The 16,842-nt window shown below is 47.0% G+C and overlaps 1 protein-coding gene across 3 annotated transcripts in view; it reads right to left on the bottom strand.

The window, feature by feature from the left end:
• The window catches only part of LOC142578614 (sushi, von Willebrand factor type A, EGF and pentraxin domain-containing protein 1-like), a 266,473-nt gene that overhangs the window by 23,213 nt on the left and 226,418 nt on the right, over positions 1 to 16,842 (bottom strand). For all 3 annotated transcript variants that reach the window (XM_075688028.1, XM_075688029.1, XM_075688030.1), the window contains 2 exons: positions 15,376 to 15,589; positions 2,300 to 2,461 (listed from right to left, as the gene is read on the bottom strand). In XM_075688028.1, coding sequence (XP_075544143.1) covers positions 2,300 to 2,461; positions 15,376 to 15,589 — 376 coding nt within the window. The remainder of the gene's footprint in view (positions 1 to 2,299; positions 2,462 to 15,375; positions 15,590 to 16,842) is intronic.

The following is a 16,842-nucleotide window of genomic DNA, read 5'->3' as shown; positions in this document are numbered from 1 at the left end:
CTGACGCAGTTCGGGCGGACTCCCGGTAGCGTGCGTCCGGGCGCCTTCTGCAGTGTTGTCGCTCGGTTCGCTTTCGTTCCCTCTGCTTGAATGCTTATGGCGGTCGTGTCAAATATATTTTGGCGAGGTCTTCGCTCGCGAAAATTTATTCAAGGAGCTTAGACGACAGTACAGTTCTCAAAAGCAACGCTACAGTGCCAGCCAAAGGAGTGCAGACCAACCCATTGCGGGTTTTTCATGGCCGCTTATCGACAACCGCAAAAATATTGCATATAAGAATCCAGTTATGATACGATACCTACCGTGGTGCAACAAGTATGTCACAAATGCTGGCTATATATGACGTCTACAATAGTTACCTTGATTTTAATCCGCTGAAACAGGTTTTCTCACGACGAGTTCATACTACAATATCGAATTTTTGCGTTTCTTCACAGAAACGCTCGGCAGTAACACGAGGACTTAACTAACGCTGCAGTTTACATTCTACCAGCATCACTTACTTCTTTAACTGCTTCTCAAGATTAGGCGGTTCTTCACGCGTTTATTTTAAGTGGCGGTAATTTGAAGTAAAGCTAATTGAGGCTTACAGCTGTTTGCAGAATACGAAAATGAATGTACCAATATATATCCCCTTTTCCATGCTGCACGTTAAACTCACTTCAGCAATTTACTGGTGTTTGTTGCTTGAGGAATATACAAGACGAATCTGTTTGGCGAACGGACACAGACTGCTCGGCCCAAATTTTTTAGTGAAATATGTCTTTTGGACCGTATGGCTACAGCCAGAAAGGAGCCGAAGCGTCATTCATTAGTTGTATGGGAGATATTGACGATATCATAATTCCCCGGTGGAGGGTCACAAATCAAGTGAAATATGTAAGGCTTGTGCTGTCTTCCTTATGAAGGTTTGCGAGTTTCTCTTTTATGTACTGATCAAGCGACTAGTTCTCCATTTGTATAATTAAATAACGCTAAATCGAGACATTGTGAGGCAGAAGGAGCTTGAATTTTCCTTTTCTGGGCAACCTAAGCTGCGCTGTAGTGCCTCGAATATACTTTAGGCATTGCAACTGGCGCTGTAAAGAACTGCTTCATGGTTTCAATTCGAAGTTGTAGTAAGCCGATGGGTGTCGCCAACAATGCGTGCCTCGCCATAACGACAGTCGGTCGCTGCCGTTGTGTGAGGGGTGTGCCATAAAGGCTACTGAGGGAAGCCACGAAACATTTCATATATTGCTTGCGACTGATTGGCTGTCGATCTTATCCACAAAACGCTTATTTCAGGCAATTGCTACTATGGTATTTATGAACCACCTATGTAAATACTAGATGACGCACCGTCGTGTTAGCAGCGATGAGCAATTCGTTTTATAGGGGCCTGTTCCAGAGAGTGGTGAAAGTAGTAACAAACTTTTTCATATGAAACGCGCGCCTAACTCTATCTTTTACGTGTTAATAAAGTGGCCATATTTGACTAGAACAACTCACCAGAGTAATAAGAATCATGATGAAAGCTTCGCTGGGCAGTGTCTTTCTAACACGGACAACATGTTTACACCAAATACCAAGATTTTTCTTCGATGTAAATGCGATTTCTCTCATAGCTAAGCACTAAGGGAATCTTAAATGTTTAGCGAAGCAGCATACGCAACTTTGCGTGTTGAATTTGCAGACGTTCTTTTTACGCCCCATTTATGGACAGACACGGCGCATGTATGCATTGCAAAACCCTTCAACATACATAGCTTGCGATATCCAAGCCGCAAATTTTCTCGGCTCCCGCGCTTTTGAAGAACGAACTGTGGTTCGTTCTTCAAAACTGGGGGCTTGGGCGGCTCGAGCCACCCAAGCCCCGAGCACGCACGTAGGGAACGAGCGCGCGCGACAGCCGAGCGAGCCGGAGCGAGCGGCGTCCTGGCCGTGACGTCACTCGCGAGAGGGCGTCACTCCACGTTCTCGTCGCTAATAGTTTAAACACCGTTGGAAGAGCACTACGCTAACCCCTGCTATAGCTGTCACTGCTTCGCGCTCTGCACAAAACAGCCAAATTTTGTTGTCCACAGTTATTTCCTGTCGTCAAGTAGGCTACTGCCTGAATTACATTCTTCCCCATTATAACGCACATGCCCCCCTGAGATGCTCCTTACCTGTAATCTTGATTCTTTGCCAGTTTTATTTCCCAGAAATGTTACAGCCTTTTTGCAGCCCTCCAAGACGCAGACTTGAATAATTTGTCCGCATCTCTAAGGTGATTTTCTGCGCATACACTTTCTTACTAGCCATAGCGTGAACTCACGCTTGCAGTCGTCGATGCTTGTGCTTCTGGGAGTCGCGGTAGAAGCATCGCGAGGGCACGGCTTGCAGGACAGAGCGCCGTCTTCGTCTTGGTAGCTGGCTACGGGACACGGAGAGCATCGGTCCTGGCTTCGCTCATGGAAAGTCCCTTTGGGACACTTGGCTGCATAGACGGAGTGAGGGAGAATAGTTGGACAATGTTGCACAGAGCGTGTACCAACCGCAAAAACCGGGAATTCTAAGGGATGTTTAACAGTCTGGAAATACTCTGGTAACGGGAATGTCTGCTTCTATCATGGAAAATTAGGTGTTATTTTATTGAAAGGGAACGAAAGTCGCACTCATGCTCGTGCTCACGAATCGACTTTTGACGCCGTCGGCTGGAGGGGTTTGCAGCGTGCAGTCGAAGCCAGAATTTCGGCACATGCCCGATGATTGGCATAGCTTCGCGGCACCCCCACGTGCGCCACAGAATCAATGTGTAATAACGTCTGAAATTTCGGACGCAAGAACCCTTCGCTTAGAACTAGGGTTAAATAGCGCGAAAAAGACGAGGACACAAGGAAACAAATACCACACACAAGCGCTGACTGCGAACTGGAAGTTTATTTGAAATTCACCGGACATTTATACATTTTTTCAGCATAGGCATGCGCACATCAGTCGCAAGAACATCTGCAAATCAACAACATTATAATCTTTCTTCCAAAAATGTGATTTCTTTTCCCGACAAGGCAAGAGAGGGAGTGCTTACACATTTATCTTCTTCCTTTCCAATGTGAAAGGCCTATACTATTTCCCTTTCCCTCTTACCCTTTCCTTTCCCTATGAATTTTGTCTTTTCAAATATGGGGGTGCAGTGACACTTGTCACAGTGTCCGGCTAAATGACTCCCATAGCCATTCTTTAGGTTACTGCTGTGCTGACGAGCTCTTTCATCGAAGCACTGTCCCGTTTGACCTATATCTAACTAAGATCTTACTAACCCTTCGCTGTCCGATTTTCCGGACTTTTTGTCATGACCACAGGTACGATACGGCATTAATCAAAGCAACTATCACTGCCATTTTGATTATCTCGCTGCCTCAAACCGGCGCTCTCGCACGCAGATCCGCTGGCAGCCATAGCCATCACTGCGGCAACGCTAGGCCTAGCTGCTTCGACGTTCGCTATCAACCTTCTTGCTGTTCGGTGGCATGTTTTTCATTACGTCAATTCACCGTTTCCAGCAATGGCACCGACTCCGCCTTCGTAATCTACGCGATTGGCTTCGAAGCTAGCAAAACACGGCGCGTTGCACAATGGCTGTTCTGAAAGTCAACTTCTTCACAATAGAGCAATGTTACGTGGGGAAGCATACGCAAAGTTTTGCGGTGAAGGTTAACAAGCGTGTGAAGGGGCAATTGTGACGGGATAAATTATGTATTCCTTGATTATACTCGCCCGCACATGTCAACGCTTGTCACAGTACCAGCCCCGATATGCCTAATAAGTGTACTGACAGGCTTTCAGAGCTTTTTCAGACGTGCCTGTGGCAATGTGAGCTCTTAAGGGCAGTAAAAGACATGCATTCATTTTTTTAACGTTTTCGCGGCTCCTAGGGAGTCCAAAAAAAGAGGACGTTGACTGTACAACAGACCAAGAGGATGCTTCAAATGGTCCGTAGGGTGGACGCGAGAGGGATGGGCGACGAGAACACAAAGGACCGGCGCATTGCGGAATGAACGGGAAAGGAAGTGTGCCGCCGTTTCTTTAAAGGAGCTTGCACTCTAAAAGCAAAATGTTGGCTGACGCAGGGATGCAGGTGTCCCTCATCCAAACCAAAATAAACTGTTTAAAGCAGTGAAACGCAGCAATGAGGCGTTATGCATGGGCTAAAAGTATGTCAGGACAGTTGCGGTTGACTTTCCAACTGCTGTGAGAGAATGTTACGTGTGACAAAGTTCAGCCATCATACCAATGAGCTTGCTATAACTTGATAGAAATAGCTCATATTCAAACTATTTGTTTCTGTATGCATCTCCTTTTTATTCGTATTTGAGAATGTTCGACTCGACTCCGCCGACCCGCGTCGGAGGTGAAGCAGGGGTTAAGCATTCACCATACGTGGCCCGATCCCGAAGATTGTGCCATGCCGGGCCGACCCACGGTGGAGGTGAACCAGGCGTTAAGCACTCCCCTACGCGTGCCGATTCCGAAGATGGTGCAATGTCGGATCGAGCCACCGCGAAGGCGCAGTTCGCCATTAAGGGGCCCACATAGACAGTTTCGCTGGCCATCCTTCTTAACAGATTGGAAAGGCATGAAGTTTTTAGTTGTCTCTGGTGCGGTCGTGTGTTGCCACTTTCCGGACGCATTTCTTGGCGTCTTGTTGGCTAACTTTTTCGTGTGCGCGTGGTTTCGTGTGTGTGTCCATGTATCTTTGTGTGTGTTCGCTATATGGCAGCAGAAAAGAGCGTCTCTTCCTCTCTGCAATCTCTATATATCTCCCTCTATGTGCGCACGCGTGCGTTTTTTTGTGTGTGCGTGCGCGTGCATGTGCGTGCGCGCGTGCGTGTGCGTGCGTGTGCGCGTGCGTGTTCGTGCGTGTGCGTGCGTGTGCGTGCGCGTGCGTGTGCGTGTGCGTGTGAGTGCGTGTGCGTGTGCGCGCGCGTGTGCGTGCGCGTGCATGTGCGTGCGCGCGTGCGTGTGCGTGTGCGCGTGCGCGTGCGTGTGCGTGCGTGTGCGTGCGCGTGCGTGTGCGTGTGCGCGTGCGTGCGTGTGCGGGTGCGTGCGTGCGCGTGCGTGTGCGTGTGTGTGCGTGTGCGTGCGCGTGCGTGTGTACGCGTGCGTATGCGTGCGCGTGCGTGTGCGTGCGTGTGCGTGCGTGTGCGCGCGTGTGCGAGTGTGTGTGCGCGTGTGTGCGTGTGTGTGTGTGAACTCCATGCGGTAGGTAGAGCTTAACTTTTAATTTCACATGCAACAAACTTCTTCAGTATTGGTGCAGTGTTTGTCTAGACGATAATTTCTCTCTCCACATGTATTTAGAGCAGATCTCCTGAATAAATAATGCTTAATTGTTGAAGAGTGCTCAAGGTGTTGAAGAAGAAAAGACAATCTCCCCTTAGGTGGCTGAGAAGTGGGGGGGGGGGGCGTAGAGGAAAAGAACTAAGTTAGAAATGGCGACATGAAGAGTAGTCCGTTTGTTTATTATGTGCGGGCTTGGCACAGAATTTGGCGCAGCCAGCGAGAACAATCAACATATGGTGACTTTCTTTGTGGACAACCGCAAGAACCCCCGTGTTATTTAATAAATATCAAGCCAATGACGAAGCCGCCATTGACCGTCCAGAACACATCACTGCGGTTGAGCTTCTGAGTCTCATTCTCTAGGAAGCCTCAGTGTCGTCAGAGGAACATTTGTAGTGAGATTACACGAAAGTAAATATTCCGTTCCGTCTCTTCAACAACAGCTGAGACCCGGAGTTATTAAAAGCTTTCATGCTCCACCAAGTTACATCTGCCGAGCTACCGACAGTTCTTCGACCCATATCAATTCAGCAACATCAAATTTCGTAGCATAGCTGCATTATTGAAGCTCTAGCTTCCGCTTTAGCCAAGCGAGTGAACCATTCATCCCAAATAGCACAGTCTCTCGATTCCTTTAACCGTACAGCGCGACTATCGAGCGGCGGGCCGGTCAGCGCCTTCAAACAGCGCGACGCGTCGAGATCAGCAGGAGCAGCGCATGCGCACCAAGTTCACTGAAAGCCGTTATCTCCAATAGGCCGGGGAGCTTGGAGCGAGTTAATCGTGCCAGGGTCTGTGTTGTGCTTGTGGAATGAGCCTAGCAGACAAAACGTGTGCTTCCAGTGGACTTCTTGCGCGTGCACTAATCTTGCTGATCTCGTCGCTTCGCGCCGTTAGAAGGCGCTGTGTGGTTGGCCGATTAACGTTCGCGAGGTAGCGTTAAAGAATCTGGAGACTGTAGGTCCTGGAATGTGCGGCGGCCCATCAGGCAGTCCAGAAGGGGGGATAGCTTTCTATGAAGAAGATACGAAGAACAATGGATGGCTATCTCATGAAGACCTAGTGATGAACGTGGACCATTCCTTAGCGGGATAGCAAGAAAGTTATACAAGTGGCGACTTTTACAACAAGAGCCTGAACCTTGGTTTAAATAAAAGTAGAGTTTTCTTATGACTTTCAACAATTATTCTGTTAAGCGGTGGCATGAGGCACTATTCTACGGTTTCAAGTCCAGCACGCCACTCGAGTATTTTGGGGAGAAACAGCGGCTCCTTCGCCTTGGTGAACGTGGACATTGCTTTCATCGTTTCTCTTGCTCATCATCCCCGGTTTACCTAGGAGTTTGCAACGAGAGGTTCTAGCGAAAGAATGCCGCAAGCGCTCTTGGAGCTGCTAAAGCTCTTTCGAAATTCCCGGACTTAGCGAAGCTACAAGATTAGTAGGTTTTGGGTGCGGGTAGTTGGTATTCCACTGTTTCAAACATCACTCACAGCGCGTACATTGACAAGGACCAAAAGAACGACGAAGACCACCCTTGTCTTGGTCGTTCTCCTGGTCTCTGTCTACAGGGTCTGTCCGGAAAGTAATGTCAGTGAATTTATTGTGACACAACCGTACGTGCGAGCGCGGTCTATCTGATTGGAACTGGTAGTGAGGGAAACCAGCTAAGCAGTGCTCCGTCGCTCAGTGTGCTCCGGGTATCGCAGAGTGTAAGAAGGGCCCGTCCGTGAGAGTTGTTTTTGATCCTTGTGGAAGTGAAAATGCAGCGTTCGTTAGAACAAAGATTTGCGAGCAAGTTTTGCATGAAACTTGGCAAGGCCGCTGCTGAAACTGTTACTGTGCTCAAGACTGCTTACAAAGAACACGCCCAGTGAGTTCAGCAAGTGTTTCGGTGGCACAAGGGCCTTTTTGGAAGGCCGGGAAGAGATCGGCGACGAGTACCGCGCCGGACGGCCATCCACGACCACCGCGGCTGATAATGTAACACGAGGGAGGGAACTCAAACCGACGATTAAGTGTTCGTTTAATGGCCCACATGTTAAACATTCCGAAAACTCAAGTTCATGAAATCGTTGCCTATGATATCGGCATACGGAAGGTGAGCGTGGAAATGGTTCCAAAAGTGCTCACTGACGATCAAAAGTCACGCTGCGTTGAAACGCGCCAGAAAAACGTCAACATGTGCAAACGTGATCGAAAACTTTTGGACAACGTCATTACAAGTGACAAGACTTGGGTATTTGAATATGACCCTGGGGCCAAAAGGCAATCATCGGAGTGGCACACGCACTGGTCCCCTCGCCAGAAGAAAGCCAGGATGAGCAAATCAAAGATCAAGATCATGTTCATCGCTTTTATTTTTTTACATCCACGGACTGGTTTATCACGAGTTTGTAGAATCTGGAACCGCTGTGAACTCCAAATTTTATGTGGAAGTCCTCAAAAGACTGAAACGCAGTGTTCAACGCATCCGACCTGACATCGCACAGAACTGGAAGTTGCACCCGATAATGCGCGAGCCCACAGTGCCTTCATCGTCAACGACTATACGGTTAAGGCGGGGGGAGGGGGGGCAATGATCCTCCAGCCACTGTACAGCCCGGACTTGACTCCCCCCGACTTTTTTCTGTTTCCATGCCTCAAAACACCCCTGAGAGGCAAGCATTTTGGGACAGCGGACGGGATCAAAGCAGCTTGCACCGCAGCATTAGGGCCATTCCGTAGGAGAACTACCGCAACGCATCCGAGAGCTTGAAGTCTCGCTGTAGCCGATGTATCGATGCAAAAGGAAAGGATTTTGAAGATTATTAAACACTTGTAACGATAAATTCAATTATCTTTAATGGCCTTACTGACATTACTTTCAGGACAGACCCTGTATGTACGCGCTGTATGTGATGTTTGAAACAATGGCATACCAACTGGTCCGTATTTAAACCTTGCTTCAGTTCATTTCTTGTTCGTCGGGCATCGCCATCATTGTTTGTCTTCACCTGTCCGTCCTCGTCACTTTGACAACTTTCGCCCTTTGCCAGGCACGCATCCTGACTTACTACATTCGAAGCCGCACCCGACAGCTACCTTCTGAGGTTCTTGCGGCCTTCGGTGGATTTCTTCCGTCTGCAGGGCATGGGAAAAGAGTGTGTAAAATCCGGCGCTCCGAATGGATGAGGCAGGCAAGGATTCATCGTCAATCTTTTATTCAAGTGGATCGAGGACCTGGAAGCCGTCAAGTTGAGGCCCGGAAACGACAAGAGCTGAATGTGCTTATTGAAAGCACCATGGAACAGAGGTGGCAGCAGGAGTTGTTTCGTCTTCGCAACCGGCGTGTGGCGTCTACCCCTAAGACAGCGAAGCAAGTTCACACAGACGTAGGTGTGACCCTGCCGGACTACGTCGCGCAGACTCTCGCTCTTGAACCCGAGTTCGCCGCAGTGGGAAGGAACATTCCAGGGGAACTTCTCACTATGGTGCGTGATGTGTCGAGGCGTGCTCCAGAATGTGAGGGTGACCATTGCGTGTCTGAGGCTGTGGACGTGATCCGGTTGTACTCTCCTCGTCGAAACGCTATTCGTGTTGAAAAGACGTTTTCCTACCTCACCGACAAAGGGCTTTGTCTTGCAGCAGCTGACAAAGAAGCTGGGTTTTTTGTCACACCTATTCCTTGTAAAAAACACAAGCTTCCATTGATTCTGTTTATTAGGCGAACTGGTGTTGATGTAGGGAGGGTAAAATCGCAGGCAAAACGCATACCATTGGAATTGAATCCAGGCACTGTTGCACAATCTGTAGATAACAAGGAAGGGTTGGCCCTTCGGATGGTTTTCTCGGCGAAAACCCACAAGCCGGAAACGCCTTTCCGTGTCATTCCTTCGGAAAAAGGCACGTGGCAATATTCCCTCTCCTGCTGGCTCCAGTGTCACCTTAAGAAGCTAGATGTTAATGATTCGTTTCTGGTTAAAGGATCATCCGAAGTTATACACTACTTGCCTCAACATTCTGACGTTCCATTTAAGGCTGTCCATAGACAGGCACGTACCCAGGATTTTTTGCGGGGGGGTTGGGGGGGGGGCAACCCAAGGTAACTTTTCTATGCAGATGCGGTGGGGGGGGGGTACCCTTACTAGTACAAATGTGAATAACGCCTGCCATTCGCTACCATAAAGACGCGTAAACCCGGAAAAGAGAAATGAAGTAACGTGTATCTCACACGTAGTGTGGCTGTGAGATATACTTCGTCTTTACTTGGCAAAAAAGGAACCGCATCGAATGGATTCGAGCAGGAAAGAAGCGCAGGAAGAGAGGGAGAGAGAGCAAATGATAAATGAAAGGTAGGGAGGTTAACCAGGACTGAGCCCGGTTGGCTACCCTACACTGGGGAAAGGGAAACGGGGACGGAAAGATTAAAGAAAGAAGAGAAAGTCCACCGGGGATATCGTTCAGTCACTCAGTCCGGATCACAGACGCTGACTCAATCCTGTATCTTTCAAATATAGCAGCAGCGCTTTTGTGGCCTTTTGTAGCTGCGATATGCGAGGCCATGGTCCCAAGATCTTGTTCAAGGTGAACGGTTTTCTATCTAGCTGGTTGAGAGCTGTGCAGAGATCTTGTCTTTCAGTTTCAAATGATGGGCAGTAGCACAGTAGATGGTCTATAGTTTCTTCGACACCGCAGGCATTGCACTCGGCGCTATCAACCATTCCAATTAAAAACGTATATGCATTCGTGAATGCGACGCCCAAGCGTAAGCGGCACAGCATTGTTTCCTCATTACGCGGAAGCCCTGGTAACAGCCGCAGATGCATAGATGGATCGAGGGAATGCAATCGATGTTGAGTGAAATCAGGTGTGTGCCACTTCTCCAATGTCATACGGTGCGCTAGCTTGCCTAAGTGGTGGGCTGCGTCAGTACGCGATAAAGGTATAGAAACAAGGGTTACTCCATCGTGTGCTTTCTTAGTAGCTTCGTCAGCGAGGTCGTTGCCGGAGATACCGCAATGTCCAGGCAGCCACTGAAACACGACGTCGTGCTCTTTCGCAATCATGTGATGGTGCATTACTCGTATCTCCGATACGAGTTGTTCACAGGACCCGCGACGAAGAGATGACAGAAGACATTGTAAGGCCGCCTTTGAATCACAGAATATTGCCCACCGATTAGCCGGTTGGTTGTTAATATAATCAACGGCACCTCGGAGGGCAACAAGCTCCGAACAGGTCGATGTTGTCAAGTGACAAATCTTGTATCGGATAGTGATCGTGATGATATAACCACTGCCCCGGTGGAGCTGGTCTGGGTGGAAGAGCCATCCGTATATATGTGGACTCGGTCAAAGTAGAAAGTGTGCAAACAATCCAGGGCTGCTTGCTTCAAGGCCAAGGTAGGCAGGTCGTTCTTCTTTCTTATCCCTGGAACCGTAAGACTGCGTAAGAAGCGCAGGAAGAACATCGCCAGTAACAATTAAACAACCGAAAGTGCAAAGTAAAGATTTCTATCATCATCAGCAGCAACAGCAGCAGCAGCAGCAGCAGCAGCAGCTTATTTCATGTCCACTGCAGGATGAAGGCGTCTCCTTATAGTAGATTTCTATAGTAGCACCCAATTTTAAAAAAAGAAAACAGCAGTTGGCAACCAAGGCACACGAACCTCGCGGGGTTGTGTTACTCCGCCAGCCAATCACAAAAGCAAACAAAATTGTCGTCATGCGGTCTTTTCAAAATGGCGTCGTACTTGATACCTCCGGAGCGTCTGCTGTTCTTGAAGACTCTTTTCATCGGCGGAAGCAATGAGGTGTGCAACAGACATGGACAAAACAAATGGAGTCTGAGCATTTCACTCTTGAAAGGTCTACCCGCCGTGGTTGCTTAGTGGCTACGGTTTTGGGGCACGAGGTGCACGAGGTTCACACACCAGGAGATGCCGATAAATGCCGTCACACAAAAGGAGTGAAAAAACGCAGCAAAATGTTGACCGCTGAATAGCTGTTAAGTCTCAACATTGATTTGGCGGCGCTTTAGGAATGTTCGTGAGGATTGGTGGCGAGGGCGAGGGGGGGGAAGGGCCTGCCCTCCCCCCCGCCCCCCTCCCTGCCTGGGTACTTGCCTGTCCATAGGTATAAAAGACTTGTTTTATTCTATTCCGCATCAAGTGCTCTTGGTTGTTATGGAAGAAGCCATTTGTAGTTTTGGTGCTGTTGCGTTCCAAAATGAATGTGGCGGGTTCGTTTCAGATTTTATCAAATTGCTTCAGCTTTACCTTTCCTCAACTTTCGCCGAATGAAATGGGAATGTTTTCCTTCAAAAAGCGCGATATGTATAGGGTCTTGTATCGCTCCCTTGTTGAGCGATTTATTTTTGGCTTACCTAGACAGGAACGTCACGTCACGGCTGGGCAATAAAAAAATCGAAAAAGCCTTTGGTTATCTGGATGATTTCTTTATTCTGTTTAATTGTGAGGACAGCTGTGTGGCGGCCTCTGTTCGTCAGAAGTTGGATTTGTTTGAATAATACTTATCTCCGCTCACACTCACACGAGCTTCAGGAGAATGAGCCCCTCAGGTTTTTAGATTTCAATTTATCTTTTAACCGGCAACAGGTATGCTGGATCTATGAGCCGCGAGCTAATAAGCTTCTATTATCATATGCATCTGCCCATTCATAACTGGTGAAGACAGGCATCGTTCATGCTTGCTTGCATAATGCACTAACAAAATCCTGTTATCATTTGATAGAACCTATAGTTTCTGTTTGCACATCGCTCGGTTGAGGGCGGTGGGGTACCGTGGCAACCTTATTGTCTCAGTCCCGGAGAACTTGCATAGTAAGTTAAGCACTGATCCTCGCAGCATTGAACCTCAGGTACATGATCGAAGAAATAAAACAGCTGTTATCCGCGTACGTTCATGGGATCTCCCACAAACTTAAAGAGATAGGTCATCGAGCAGGTATCGATGTTGTTTTCCCTGCTCCAAAAAAACTTGCCCAGCTTTGTGTCAGAACTAATCCTGTGGCTAAAGAACGTGTGTCTTGCCGTATCAATTATAAGAAAAAGTATGCAGCTTGTTCTAAAGGTGTTGTTGTACAAGATACCTCTGAAATGCGGTCGGTCTTATATAGGGCAGACAGGTGCTCAATGTTAAGTCTCAATGTTAAGTTGCAAGAACACAACAATAAAGTGCGCGAAGGGCAGGAAGGGTTTCTAGGTGTCCATTTCGCACAGTTCGGATGTATCCCGTTTCTTGAAAAAAAAAACACGATCTTAGCTAGGCATCCTAATGAATGCACTAGGCTTATCATTGAAGCAGCAGCAATTGCTGAAGGTGATTCGGTTAGTAAGCCGTCAACTGCACTAACAGACAAAGAGCTTGTATTCTTTTGAGCTCGCACATGCGCTTTCGTTCATCTTAAGGTGGCGGTCATGGCTTCTTTGAATGCATACTCGTGTCAGTTTTATGCTTTGGGGGGGGGGCGCTTTTGTCTTGGTGCCTCGGTATATATGCGTGTTACTGAAAAATAAAAACCAGTTGGAAACAGCGCTTGTCTTCGTCGTTCTTTTGGTCCCTGTCTATGTACGCGCTTTAAGTGATGTTTGATATAATAATAATAATAATAATAATAATAATAATAATAATAATAATAATAATAATAATAATAATAATAATAATAATAATAATAATAATAATAATAATAAACAAGATTTTCAGGGACGCCAAGCGTCAGTCGTTGGACGAGAAGTGTCCGTTGGTGTTGTAAAGTGTTAAATCTAACTTTGCGCGAGGATCGCAATACCTCTGACTCTCGTGCAGAATTAAAGTGGAAAGTTGGGCGAGTTGGTATGCGTTCATAATGTAACAGCGCTAACAAAATGACGACGGAGTGAAAGGACAGCGCTCGTCCTGTGTGCTACGAAGTTTGGAGTTGCGTTTAAATTACATGACACAGCGGTAGTATGGGAAAAACCTTACAACCTCACTAGAGAAAAGAAAGCATGGCTGAAATAAGAGCTTGCAAAGATAATGGACGCAGGTATTATCCATCCGTTCGTGTCACCCTATGCAACAACAGCACTCAAGGAAGACGGAAGCCTCTGACTCTGCACGGGCTATAGAGAAATTAACAACGAGACACGCCTCGCTCCATTCGATACGCCTAGAATAGATAGAATTATCTATAGACCGCACGGATGGATGTAGTTGGTTTTCTAGGATATACCTTTGTGAAGGCTTTTGGCCAGTACCACTACAAGAGGACACAAAGCAGTATACGGCTTTCGTAACTCCGTTTGACATCTACGAATACAATCGCCTCCCCTTAGGATGTAAGAACTCGGCCAGGAGGTTTCAGAAAATGCTGAATATAGATCTGGATCCGTTCATTGGCCGCTTCTGCGATGTCTACGTAGAATATGTTACTGTGTATTCGAAAAGCGAGCGTCTACATAACACCTGGGACAAGTCCTCGCAGCTTTGTTAGAAGCCAACCTAAAGGTCAGTTTTAAGAAACTTCTTCAAGAACAAGGTAATTTTTTATGGCCAGAGTACTGGATGACACTGCGAAGAACACAAAGGAAGAATCGGTGGCACGCGTTGAAAAACTCGTAAAAGGTTTTGACATTAACTCACTGCGGGTGGTCTTGGGGTTGGAAGGACAACTTAGAGCATTTATCGAAGACTATGCTCTCGAAACTACGTGTCCGACTAGACTAGCAGAAAAAGACGTACCATTCTGCTGGTCGGGTGACTGCGAGGGGGCCTATACAAGGAGCTTCGAGCTATCTCGTCTGATCCAGTCCTCAAGCTTCCGGACTTTGCTCTACCAACTGAGCTCAATACAGGTGTCTCGCACTACGGGACGGGAGCGAGACGCAAGCCAGCCGGATAATCGGCAACTAAGCGTAATTGGCTACCATAACTAAACATTAAAAAAACGGAGGTGAACTACATGATGACAGAGAAGAAAGCCGAGTTAAGGGCAATTCGGTACTTCTGTTCCTACCTGGGAGGATCAGGTTGTACACAATTCACGAGGCGCTCACCCACCTTTTGAAGATGGCGGAGCCGAAAGGAAACTCGTACGGTGGGTCAGCCAGCGGTAGGTCACCGCTGAATCAGCTTATATAAAACGTTTTCAAATACCATCTCAGGTGAGATGAAAACAAGGGCGGCTTCAGGGAAACGGCTGAGGCACGTAAGGGGGCTCGGAAGCAGAGGAGAATAAAGACGTTAGAAATGGCGACATGAAGAGTACTCTGTTTATTATGTGCGCGATTACTACCATATTATGTTTGAAATTTTCTTGGATATATATTACCAAACGGAACGCTTACCGAATTCCGACTTATGATTCACCTTTCCCTAGCAAACGCGGACGATTGCGAAAAAATCACGACGGCTTCCGTGCACGCTCCTATGAGGCACGGGAGAGTTAAGAACAAATGAGGCGCCGGTGGGGGCATGTTCCCAGATTAAAAACCGGCCTTGGTTTTGAGGCTCTCTGTTCCCAATAGACAGACTAGGCCGTCTAGTGGCGCTAGTCCGCGCCTCGCATGTACTTGAATATATATTCAGAAAATATTGTCGGAAAAACATGGTGCGGGTTTTATTCCGCCTTGTGCGTCAGAAATTTGAAATAATTTTTCATTCATTGAAGAGTGGGACATTCCCACTGACCTAAGTTGGTGCAAAAGAGGTTCATTGAAGAGCAGCGCATGTTTAGCGGCCCATACCCCGTGTAACATACCCACTGACCCAAGTTGGTGCGACGCTTGATTTCGAACGCAGTTTCCTCAGCACAGCTGTGCGATGCTCTGCTATATGGAATTCTGGAATGAGGACGCCTCTCCAAAGCTTCAATTATGAAATAAACATGTTTATTCTCCACCCATTGGACAATGAACTACCTAGTAACCAAAGTTGGCGGGAAATGGGTTAGACAGGGACGAACACAGACAAACATACCGCAAGCTGGGGCAACTTTCGGAAGAATGCTAATTGCACTAAAATTCCAATATTGGGTTCTGACACACTGGCGGCGATCGCACCAGGTCACAGATATATACAACGCACTCACCGCAACCTTGAGCGCTGCGTGTCTCTCCCTCTGCGCAAACTATGACGACGTCTTCGGCCGATGAGTCGATGAGGTCCATCAACAAGGTCAAGTTCTCGCGGCCGTTGACGTCTTGGAGAACAGAAGGAGATATTTTTCTGATGCTGTTGACAATTTCGTCAATGGCTGTTTCGATCTCTTCCATGCCATTGACGAAGCGTCCGGTGCCATTCGCCTGCGACCAAGCACGTTCGTCATGTGCTTGTGTTTCATTTACATGGTTTCAGTTTCATGAAGTGACTGTTGCACAAGCAGTGAATCGATTATGATGTTATTTTATCAAACATATCATAAAAATGTAGCTTCAAAGTACCACATCAGCCAGAAGCAAACAGTAATCACCCAGCCGTATCGCGTTACCGAGTCTTATTACCAAGTGTTAAGACGCGAACCAAAGTGAATTATGACAAGCATTGAAAAGAGCGCCGTTCTTAATCAAGTTTATTGAGGACATACAGGTTCACCCAGCGACTGGAAGCTGGGCAAAGTGCTTCTTGTCGTTTCAACTACAGAGCTATTGCACCAACCCATAGTCCCTAGTACTCCCTGCAAGCTTCTAAAGAGGATATTTATTCCAGTGTCGTAGTATTTCTTGAATCAAACAACGTAAATATCAACGCGGTTTCCAAAAAGAAACAGTTCGAGTGCGGAGCACAACCACTCGTGTTGACCAACGACTTATTCTCAATTGTTGACCGCTGTTCTTGCATTCATTGTAGCTTTAGAGATTTCTAAATGCTTTTGATACAGTGCGTCACCGTCTCCTCTTGAAACCTAATAATCACACCCAATTACTTACCTGGATTGAATGATTTCTTCATAATGGACCACAGGATGCATATGTTAACAATTCCGTTTCGCCAACCAATCTTGTGTCTCCTTGCATGCCGCAAGGTTCAGTCCTGGGGATTTTGTTATTTCTTATTCATGTTAATGATCTCCCGAGCAACTTAACATCCAAATTGAGGTTTCTTGCGGATGACTGTGACATATCGTGAAATAACCAACGCCAGAGATTCCCCTTCACTTCAATCAAATTTGAACAACATCTCTTCCTGGTGTAATCACTGCTTAAGGAAACTACACGTTAATAAATGTAAAATGATCAAATTTTGGCACCATAGTGCTGTTAGTACCTTTTCCTACAAAATTAACAACTTTATAATATATTCTGTCGCGTCAGATAAATGTTTAGGTATTCGCATTACTGAGGGCCTCTAATGGCAAACTCACATCGAATAATTGACTTAAACACTTTCTGCGTCGCAATTATTCTCGTGCTGTCGCTTCCTTTAAACGCATATTGTACAAAAAATCTGTGAGATCTAAACTAGAGTGCGCTTCATCAATTTGAGATCCACCTACCGCACAGATAACATATTTACTGGAATCCATTCAAAACCGTTTCGCACGTTTTATTGTATGCAA

The sequence above is a fragment of the Dermacentor variabilis genome, chromosome 4, assembly GCF_050947875.1.
Source record: "Dermacentor variabilis isolate Ectoservices chromosome 4, ASM5094787v1, whole genome shotgun sequence".
Classification (NCBI taxonomy): Eukaryota; Metazoa; Arthropoda; class Arachnida; order Ixodida; family Ixodidae; genus Dermacentor; species Dermacentor variabilis.
Note: the sequence above shows the minus strand (reverse complement) of the source record. Positions and strands in the feature narration are given on the sequence as shown.